Source organism: Vombatus ursinus, unplaced genomic scaffold (assembly GCF_900497805.2).
Source record: "Vombatus ursinus unplaced genomic scaffold, bare-nosed wombat genome assembly UNPS02009770.1, whole genome shotgun sequence".
Classification (NCBI taxonomy): domain Eukaryota; kingdom Metazoa; phylum Chordata; class Mammalia; order Diprotodontia; family Vombatidae; genus Vombatus; species Vombatus ursinus.
In genome coordinates, this window is record NW_020949548.1 from 16058886 (window position 1) to 16070111 (window position 11226).

An 11226-nucleotide genomic window follows, 5' to 3' on the forward strand; every position below is an offset into this window, starting at 1 on the left:
ACAAGGAGAATGTTAGAGACAGACATGGATATAGAGACAAGGAGACAGAGACAGGAAGAGTGTAACAGAAAGAAAGAACAAAGACAAAACCACAGATGAGGAGACAGGAAGGCAAACAGTTACACACACGCAGAACACCCACATGCACAGAGACTTAAGAGATAACACTTGCCCCAAAGCCAACACTTACTAAATTGTTTTACTGGGGAAGAAAGCAAGAGGCCACCCTCAGCCTCTCCCTGGCAGAGAGAAGGCTGAGTGAGTAGCTAAGACTGTCTGGGTGGGAGCCTGCCCGAGGGTACCCAAGGGTGCTCCGATGGGCCAGTGTGGTCCCATCTGCTGGTGGTTAGTCCCCTGCCTTCCTCTGGCTCCCTCGCCCACACCCTTTGTGGGAAGGCTCCCAGGCTCCTGGAGTTTGGGAATGGTGGGAGCAGGGGGAAGGGATAGATGTCCAGGGCCAAGCTTCCTAGAGCTGGGGAGGGCTTGTCAGAAAGTGTATGCTATACTCTTCATCCATCATTCCCCACCTCTTCCAAGAAGAGAAGGAGGTATTTTCTCAACTCCTCTCTGGGGCCGGGCTTGGTCATTGTAATCACACAGCATTTAATTTTCTAGAGCGTATAATTGAAGAGATGGTTCATGAGGAAATGGGGATCCCAAAAGACCAGTATAGCTTCATCCAAAACAGGTCAAACTTTGTTTCCAGTGTTGATAAAATGCAAGGTTAAGCAGAATGCTGCTGATGTCTTTTACCTTGTCGTTCAGTTATGTCTGACTCTTTCTGATCCCATTTGGGGTTTTCTTGGCAAAGATACTGGAGTAGTTTGCCATTTCCTTCACCAGTTCATTTTGTAGATGAGGAAACTGAGCAAACAGGGTTAAGTGACTTGACCAGGGTCACACAGCTAGGAAGCGTCTGAGGCTGGATTTGAAGTCAGATCTTCTTAACTCCAGGCCCAATGCTCTATCCACTGTGGCTCCAAGCTGCCCTGTCTTTTACCTAGATTTTTTTTTGGACTATTAAGAACCAAAGTCATTTTTATTCCATAAGTTAACCCATTTATTGTTGGACTATAGGCTACAGATATTTGATAAGAAGATTTTACTGGTCTTTCAATTCCTTCAGTCTACTGATGGCAGATTTGACTGTGACTGCAGAGGTGGTATTGTAGGTCCATGCACCACCAGCTACTGTCTTCATACAGGATCCACAATGCCAGATACCCACAGCCCGTCTCTTCATTTTAGTCTTGCCACAGAAGGAGCAGGTATACTTGGCATGCTGGCTAATTTCAATTTTCTTCACCATTTTTCTGAGGGATGCACCGTTATGTGTTCCATATTTACTAACAATTCTGACCTTCTTGGTATGTTTAGCCATGTTGCCAGTTGCGGGGCCAGAGCTTGGAGAGCATTTACCTAGATTTTAGCTAACCATTTGATATACTTTGCTATCCTATACTTTTCTTGTGGAGAAAATGGAGGGTTGAGGGCCAGATTGAGATAGATTTGGAATTAGTTGAATGACCATACTCAAGGAGCTATCAGTCATTAATGGCTCCATGCCAACTATGAAGAAGGTCTCTAGTGGAGTTCCCCAGAAATCTGTGCTTGCCCCTATGCATTTTAACATTTTTATCAATTATTTGGATAAAGGGATATCTTTAAGAAATTCACAGATGACATAAAACTACACACTGGATGACAGTTGATATCCAAAAAGATTATGACAGGGCTGAATGTAGTAAGATGGATCTTAATAGGGATAAATGTAAAGTCAAGAAGTTGGCTTCAGAACTGCAGAACTGGGGCAGCCATGGCTAGAGAGCAGTTCATCTGAAAAAGATCTGGGGGTTTTAGTAGACTACTAGATCAGTTTGATTCAGCAGTGTGATATGGAAGCCAAAAGAGTGAATACAATCTCGGGCTGAGCTGAGAGGAACAACTCCCAGAATAAGGAGGAGAGAGTGTCCCTGTCCTCAGCCCTGGTCTTACCACATCTGTAATATTAGGTTCAATTCTGGACACTCCATTCTAGAAAGGATATTTGTAAGTTGGAACACATCTAGAGGAAGATAACCAGTATGGTCAAGGGTCTAGAGTCTATGACCAGTGAAGAACGAAGGATATTTAGCCTGGTGAAAAAAAAGCTCAGGGAGAAACATGATATCTGTCTTCAAATAATAACAATAATAATGATAATTGAATTTTAAAAAGGCTTAAGGTTTGGAAAGGCTTCAAATACATTATCTTATTTGATTCTCACAACAACTTTCTGAAGTAGGCACCATTACTGTCCCCATTTTATAGATGAGGGAATTGAGGCTTAGGGAGCAAGTGCTTGAAAGGCTGTTCCAAGTGCTTGAAAGGCTGTTGGCTCGAAGAAGGAATGTATTTGTTCTGTTTGTATCCAGACAATTTGTAGAGATCTCAAAAAGGCAAATGTAGGTTGGAGGAAGGGAGAATATTCCTAACAATTACAATTACTGAGCTCAAGTGCTGTCTTCTACATGAAATCTTTCCCAATCCTTCTGGCTGCTAATCACCCCCTCCCTAATTTACACCTTTATTTGAATGTACTTTGAATCTACTTCTATGCTTGCATTTTCCCCTCAGTAGAACGTAAGCTATTTAAGGCAGAGGCTGTTTCCTTTTTGTCTTTGGATCCCTGGCCTCAAGCACAGTTCCTAAAGGAGAGTGGATTGATTGGAGGATTGTTGCAACGTGGGATGATCTGCTTTGGGTGGTGGGAAGGTGGAACATTTCCCCTCACTGAATGTCTTCAAGCAATGACTGAATGACTGTTTGTGAGCATGCTGTAGGAATTATTTTCTGGCTATGGGCTGGATTAGTTAGCTTCTGAAGGTCCCTTCTAGCTCAGAAGTTCTGTGCTTTTATCTGCATTTGACCTATGGTAGCTATGTTATACATTAGAATTCCTTATTCTCTTTTTAAAAAATGATAGACCGAGTGTGTGAATGTCTTACGGATCATGATGGGAGAACTGGAATGGGCAAACATGGCTGTGGACCCAAGATCCAAGTCTAAAGAAGATAATAGGGGATTTATCTCATGCTCTAGGGTGGTGACTACAGAGGAAGGGAAATACTTGCTTGCTCTAGGATGGGGCATTTTTGTTGCAGCTTCTGACTTGAGATTTGTAGAAATGTGTGTCCAAACCATGCTGCTGCACACCATGCCCCTCATAGAGTTCCCCTCTATGTGCTGCCTTTCCCTCATTAGAATGTAATCTCCTTGAGGGCAGGGAATGTCTTGTCTGTTTATATTTGTATTTTTTCCTTCTTTTAAAAAATATTTATTTTTAGTTTTAGACATTTACTTTTATAAGATTTTGAACTCCAAAATTTCCTCCTCCTTTCTCCCCCCTCCCCAAGATGGCATGCACTCTGATATAGGCTATGCATGTACATATATTTGTATTTTCAATTCAATTCAATAAACATTTATTATGTACCTACTGTGTGCCGGACACTGCATTAAATGATAGGTATACAAAAAGAGGCAAAAAACAGTCCCTACAGTCAAGGAGCTTATAACTTAATATTTCTTGTTCTTAGCCCAGTGGCTAGTATGTAGTAAGTACTTAATAAATGCATTATCTGTGTGTCAGTCCACCCCTGCCTGTCTGTGTGGTGCAACATAGTGATATCAAGCTCACTCAGAAGTGGGAGTCACTAAACAGTGCTTGGGCAGCTAAGTGGCTCAGGGGATAGAGCGCTGAGCTTGGAGTCAGGAAGACTTGTGTTCAAATCCAGCCTCAGATACTTACTAGCTGTGTGACCTTGGGCAAGTCACTCAAGCCTGTTTGCCTCCGTTTCCTCATCTGTAAAATGAACTGGAGAAAGAAATGGAAAACCACTCCAGTGTCTTTGCCAAGAAAACTCCAAAAGGGGTCCTGCAAGGTCAGACATGATTGAAGCTATTGCACAACAATAAACAGTACTTTGGGATTCCTGCAGGTACATATGGACTCAGACAACCACATAGTAACATTATCTATGCTTTATTGTATTTTTATTTATTTTGTGAAGTATTTTCCAATTACATATGGTTGGGCAGTCCACAGGCGTGCTGCTCCAAGCATTTGGCCCACGGGTAATGTGTTTGACACTGTAAGTGTAGGGAATAGACTTTCTCAAGAGTCTAACTCCGCCACAAACTAGCTGTATCACCCTGCGCAAGTCACTTGACCTGTGTGGGCCTCAGTTTCTTCAGCTGTATGATGGGATGATAACTTCTGCCTCTGCCTACCTTATGAGTGTTATGCAGATGAAATACAGTAATATTTAATAATTTATAGACGGCAAAGCCTGTTGCCTATGGTCAAGTGCTCTACAAGTGTAAGGGAGTTTCATGATATACATGAGGATGAAGTTGTGGATTTGTTTTGTTTCCCTGCCCCTCTCCCTGTAGCTGCTGCCAGCATGGCCCCTGGCAGGTGGCTGTCAGGATGCTTGCTGATGGGGGTGGCCAGCCTCAGGGCTGTTGGATGGAATTTCAATTAAAAATTAAGCAGGGTGGTTGGACTGCCTTGGAGGTGGGGGAAAGTAGGCAACATTTGGGTTGCTTCTGTCTGCTCATTCCTCTCCCTGTTCCTCGTGGCCCTGGCTCAGTAGCTGAGCTCTCTGCTTCAATCTGAGCCCTAAGGCCTTGGGTGATTGCCCAGCCTGGCCCCAGGGAGACATCTAGAACTTACTGCAGCTGGACAGAGGGAACCTATGGACAGAATGAAGAGGGCTCGGGGCCATGCGAGGGGACCTCTGTAGGAAACTTGGTCCATCATTCCCATCCTGGATCCTTGGACACCTACTGGCAGGGGAGATTGGAGGAGCCTGAGTGAATGTCATGAGAGCCCCGCTGGAGCCAAGAGAGTGGGACCTCCCACGGAACGGAGAAGAGACAGCAGAGAGTCATGGAAGGTGGGGCCCATGGAACCGAGGAGGCAAAACCAAACAGAAGAGACCTGGAGGCAGAGTATGTGTGAGTATGTCTGCATGTTTTGGAGACATAGGGATCTGGGGCCAAGAGGAGGTAAGTGACTAGCCTAAGGTCGATAGAGCTATAATTGGGTGCCATGTCTCCTGACTCCTAACCAATGCTTCCCATCACAATATGCTGCCTCTTAAAAATTTAAAGTAAAAAAAAGCATGGCCTGTAACTCTCTCCACTTAGAGGCAAACTGAGGCTTGAGGGTTCATGTCCAGCAGAGGGAATGGGGTGGGTGAGTGAAAGAACTCCCTCCCAACCCCCTTCCTCCCAATCCCTGGGAGAAAACAAAAGGTTATATGGGCTGGTATCACCTAATAGGTGGCAGCCATCTGGGAAATGCCCAGACTGGAGTCTCTGGTTCTGAGAGGTGTCATACCCCAGAGCAGAGGTCTAGACCGGCTGGTCCATGGCTATCAACTGTAAGATCCTAGGTTCACAACCTAGGTTCCAGTTTCAAATCTGGATACTTTGTATGGAATAGAGAATGGACCTGTAATTTCATTAATGTAGGCAATGCCCACATGAGGAAACTCTCTTTCCTAAAGCAGGTCAATACCTTTTCTCTAATTAATAGTTTTAGAGTTGCCTAGAGCTATGGTATTAAACACAGATGGAAACATCAGGCCATGAAAGCTCCCATAAGGGTCTCTGAGGGTCACATACCTATGCTTTATTGCATTTTTATTTATTTTGATAAATATTTCCGAACTACATTTTAATCTGGTTCTGCAGCACTCCAAGAGTGCTGTGGGCCATATGTCCTCTTGGGTGTTTGACCCTTTTGTCCTGGAATCTTGAGGGTCTAAGTGACCTGCTCAGGCAGGACACACAGCCAGTATGTATGACATAGAACTTCCTGGCTCCAAGGCCAGCTGCCTATTGACTATGCCATGCTGTCTTTCTTGGGAAGGGAGGCCTGTGAATCTGGGGAGATTTCTGCAATGGAATTGAAGAAAGGCAAGCAAATGATTTAAGCTGAGTATGAAAAGGCTCATGGAGCATGGAGCCCCTGGAACTGAGAACCAAGCAGAAGGGACCTGAAAGTACTTAAAATGGCCTTCAAGCCAATGGGAATGAAAAGAAAGTTGTACCTGAGACTAGATGATAGGATCATAGCTTTAGAGCTGGGAGGTCATCTGGTCCAACCTCCTCATTTTACAGATGAGGAAACTTAAGACTCCCTAAAGGTGAAATGTCCAAGGTCACACAGGTAGCAAGTAGCAGAGCTGGGACTTGAACTCAGGTCCTCTAACATTAAGTCTAATACTCTTTTCATGGCAACATACTGCTAATCATCCATTGTCATCTCCTTTCAAGATAGACCAAGAGTGAACAGGCTGAGGTTACAGCTAGGTGGCTCAGTGGATAGAGCACAGGGCCTAGAGTCAGGAAGACTCATCCTCATGAGTTCAAATCCACCCTCAGACACCTTCTAGCTGTGTGACCCTGGGCAAGTCACTTAACCCTGTTTGCCTCAGTTTCCTCATGTGCAAAATGAGCTGGAGAAGGAAATGGCAAATCACTCTAGTAACCTCAAGTAGGGTCAGGAAGAGTCAGACATGACTGAAATGATTCAACCATACCAACAGCATAGCAAGAGTGTTTTAGCTCAGATAGCAGGGAATCCACCCTATTTGTGAGGGGTGTAAGCCTTAGAACAGGGTCTGAGGGAGGATATTCCCTGTCTTTTCTTCTAAGACCAGGGTCAACAACTTGATTGGGCTGACTAAGGGGGCAAAGCTTAGGCTGGTAACCTCTGTAGGCCACCGGCTCAAGAATCCCTCTTTACATGAGATTTTGTGTCAGATAACCAGAGGCCGCTCACCTGGGCCTGACTGACCGGGTCTAGAAATGAGGATCACTTGGAGTTATCGAAAGTCATTTGCAAACACACTTAGGTCTGTGGGCCTTGGGGAATCTGGAGAGAGAGTTGGGAGGGGACTTTGTAAGGAAAACACCTGTGTTGAATAAACAGGGTCACATTCCAAGCATTTTGTGGTCAATAAAACGGCTTCTTCTTTCTCTGTTTCAAAACACATAAACTCTTTACTTGGATAGTTCCTTTCTTTTGCGGTTGTTTTAAGCTGCATGGGAAGAGATCCCAGCAACCTTGCTTTCACTTTCCAGATGTTGGTGTGTCCATCACAGTCTGACCTCCCCCTCTCTGTCCTTTTCAATGATTCATGTCAACTCTTCCGGGAAAGGAGCTGGCATCTCTGTGGCCTTGCCTGCTCCTTCTCTGGGAGGGGTGAGTGGGGGAAGGGTGGGGATTGTCGAGCGGGGTCTCTAATTATGGCTGACCACTCTCCAATTGAGGTCCTTACCACAGAGCCAGAGAAAGAAGTTTCCACTGCCATGGGATACCAAAATAGACTCATTCCATGGCCTCTTGGAGGAGAGCCGGCCTGAAACTATGCAGTCAGACAGATGAGGGGATGGTGCTTGTGATGAAAGTACATTTCGGAGTTTGTAGGCACATCTAGTCTGAAAGTCCGAAGGCTAGGAACAAAAGTGGTGGCAGGGTGGGAGAGGGGTCTGAGCCAGCCTGAGGGGCAGAAGCTGAGACCTCGGATGCTTGTGCTGCTGCTTCTGAGGCCCCTGTTAGGGCCCCTCTCTGCCCACTTCCATCTCTGAGGGTAAGTAAGAGCCTCTCTCTGTCTGGATTTAGGGGGCCTGAGCTGAAGCAACGAGAATCTGGAGGGAGATGAGGCTCCTTTGGCCAATTCCAGGAGGAGTTTTTTCAATAATACATGCATGTATCACTATGAGCAAATCTGAGTGCGTGTCTTAGAATACGCGTGTGTGTGTGTGAGTTTGAAATGCGTGTTTCAATGCCAATCCAGAGTAGCTAAGACAGCTCTGTTGTTAGTGAAGAAAAATTGATCCCAGAGCACACATATATGCAATACATACACCAAACCCTTACACAGGACACGTATACACCCATGGTCTGTAGTACATATGATCTCCACCCTCCCTTATTCTAAACAATTGAGCTGTCTGAATCCTTACTTATGGGGAAGACCAGAAGAGCTCATGGGCAGGATGGGGAGAGGTAGAAAGAGATCCCTGCTGGTTCCTTGGTTTAGGTGGACAGATCAGGGGAGGGGGCCTGGCTGCATATGGATGGGAGATGGAAATGTGGGCTTGGAGGATGTGCTTTCCTACTGGGCAAGGAGCTATCGAGGGAGTGGGGTTGGGAGCGTGGTGAGGTGGAACCGGCAGAGCCAGAGGTCCAAAATGTGGACTAGGTGGCTGGTGGATGGGGGACAACTGGTCCTGCCTGAAGAGGAGGATGGATGCTGGGAACCAGGATGTGGGGTCGGGGTGGGGAGGAATGACCCTGGGGGTGAGGGCTGATAGAGAGGCTGTTTCTGATAGCGAGTTGAGACAGGGAGGGTCATGGGAAACAGCTGTGTTGAACGACGGCTCAGGCAGAGTGAGCAATCTCCTTGGGGCTGCGGGGAGGGCAGTTTTGACTGGGTAAATGGATTGTAGTGGGAATGCAGCCAGCAAGGCCTTAGCATTCCCAAAGAGCAGGATGAAGAAAAAGTGCTTTATTTAACTGAAACTAAAGAAGTCTGGTTTGAAGTCATGCCTAGCAGCTTTCTGAGACGGAGCTAGATATCTGGAATTTAGATATCTGGCAGTTTGTAGTTTCTGGAGGAGTGTCGTGGTATAATGGCTGGGATGCTATTATACCTGGGTTTGAGCTCTGCCTCTGACATGTATTCGCTGGTGAGGGGAGCTTGGGCAAAGTGCTTGACAGCTTAGGGGCCCAGGCTATGTGGTACAGGTACCTACCTGCCTCGGCGGAAGACGTTTCATCCTGGGAGTTACCTACGCTGATAAATCACATGGTAAAAGCTTTGTTTGGTTACATTAGTCCTAGAGGTACCAAGGGTTTACGTGGAGTGAGTATGTTAGGGTCAGGATCGGTAAGGATGTGGTTCTCCCTTGATGCTCCCATTGACCAAGTTTATCTTCTTTGGTATAAGTGGGGATCAGCTTTGGATCATGTCCCAGCATCCTTTGCATGTGGAATGCATTGTTGGGGAGAACTAAGAGTCCCATGTGGGAAGGAAAAGGAATAAGCATTTACGGATCACCTACTGTGTGCCGGGTGCTTTACAAATAGTATCTTATTTGATCTTCACAACAACCCTGTGATGTAGGTGCTGTTATTATCCTTATTTACAATTGGGGAAACTGAGGCAGAAAGAGGTTAAGTGGCTTGCCCAGGGTCACACAAGTGTCTGAGGATGGATTTGAACTCAGATCTTTCTGAAACCAAGCCCAGTGCTCTATCCTCTGTGCCACACAGCTACATCTTCACAATGATCCTAATTCCTTGGTCTGGTCAAGCTTAGGCGACAGAGGGTTTGGGTGGGGCTTGGGGGGTTGAGTTGTTAGAAGGAACAAGTCAATTCAACCTGAGGTTTCTGTTTTAGCTCATCCCTAGGAGTGTAGGGGTAAATGGTAGCTGACTGTGGCTGGCATGGATGTGTGGATCATCCCCGCCTCTCTGATGAGAGTGAGTCAGTGTTGTTTGCTGTCTACTAAGGCAGGGGCTTCCTCACTCTTTAGCGATCAAATCATTTGCCCCATGCCTAATTTGCACCATTGACTTAACCTGGGCCCAGGCTGTAACTGAGGTCTGGGGACTGTCAAAGGCTCCAGGAGGTGTTAAGAAGGTATTGGCAGGAGATGGGTCCCAAGTTATAGATTCAGAGGTGGAAGGGACCTTAGATACCATCTAGTTCAGGGGTTCTTAATATTTTATTGTGTCATGGACCCCTTTGGCAGCCCGGTAAAACCTACCGACCCCTTCTCAGAATAATGTTTGTTTCCTACATTCATGATAGAAGGAAATGCTATATTTCAGTTATGTTAACGAAAATTAATATGTAACTTTTTCCTGCCCAAATTCATGAAACCCTGAAACCTATGCATAGATTCCAGGTTGGGGTGGGGGTTAGGGGAGGGCTGTGGACCTTAGGTTAAGAACCTTGATTTTAATATTTCCTCATTTTACAAATGAAGAAACTGAGGCTCAAGGAGGATGTGACTTGCTGCAGGTCACACAGGTAGTAAATAGAAGAGCTAGGATTCCAACCCAGGTCCTCAGGCCCCAAACCCAGAGGTGGTCTACTGCATCTCACCCTTTCTCCTATGTCTGAGAGCCGGCTGCTACCCAGCTCAGAGCAAGAACCGAAGCTCTACTTGGAGCAGAACAAGAGATGTCAGGGGAAGATAGGGGTGCCCGGAAAGCAAAGAGTTTTGGAGACTCTGAGTCCCAAGAGCAACTTTATTCCTAGAGGATCTGGAGGCCCAGAAGCAACCAAGGCCCCATGTCTGGGTGGAATCTAGGGTTGTTGAGGTTCCTTCTTCCTCAGTTGATAGGTTCCCTGAATTCACTGGAAAGTGGGTATCAACCTTGAGGAGACTGGGAATCATGCTCCCTTCCCCTTAATGAGTATGGGGAACTGAATATATTCCAGCAGCTTGGCATTGACCTCAATGCCATGTAACATGCATCAAGGTTTCTGGAGTTATGAGCTAGCCATCTCCTCCTCCTACCTTGTCTTGTTGAACCTATGTGTAGGCCTTGACAAGGCTTCCCAATCCATCTGAAATTCTAGGATTCCTATTTATCATACTGGCCCTTTCAGCTTCTCTGGGGTGTGTATTCTGCTATCTAACTTATGTATCTCACCCTTCTTTCAAATTTCAAATTTTCAAATTAGCCAAGCAGTCCATCTTGGTCTTCAATGAAGTTATTGATAAAAAAAAATCATCCTATTTCCTGAGGGTATGATTATGTCACCATATGTCCCAGCTGGCAGGGACCTGAGGGCTCAACATCTTTTCCCCAAATCCACGACCCAGCCTCTGGGGCCCTCCGTTGTTGTGATCTTTCTAAAAATTAAGTTTTATTTTTTAAATTACCAAGCATTTCTTTTTTCTCTCTCACATAAAAAAGAGAAAAAAAATCAAACCCTAGCCATCAATATGTATAATCATGCAAAATAAATTTCCATATCAGCCTTGTGCAAAAATGTGTATCTCATTCTTCATTTTTAGTCCATCATGTCTCTGTCAGGAAATAGTAAGATTCTTCATCATCTGTCCTCTGGAATAATGGTCAATCACTGCATTGGTATGAGCTCTTGAGTCTTTCAAAACTGTTCATTTTTTTACAATGTTAGAGTATAC

The 11226-nt window shown here is 45.4% G+C and overlaps 1 protein-coding gene across 1 annotated transcript; it reads right to left on the bottom strand.

Moving 5' to 3' along the window:
* Window positions 1–1074: 1074 nt before the first annotated feature.
* Window positions 1075–1381, bottom strand: LOC114036202 (putative 60S ribosomal protein L37a). Its single transcript, XM_027852642.1, has one exon. The coding sequence runs from the start codon at window positions 1379–1381 to the stop codon at window positions 1103–1105; it is 279 nt and encodes a 92-aa protein (XP_027708443.1). The 3' UTR covers window positions 1075–1102.
* Between the last annotated feature and the right edge of the window lie 9845 nt (window positions 1382–11226).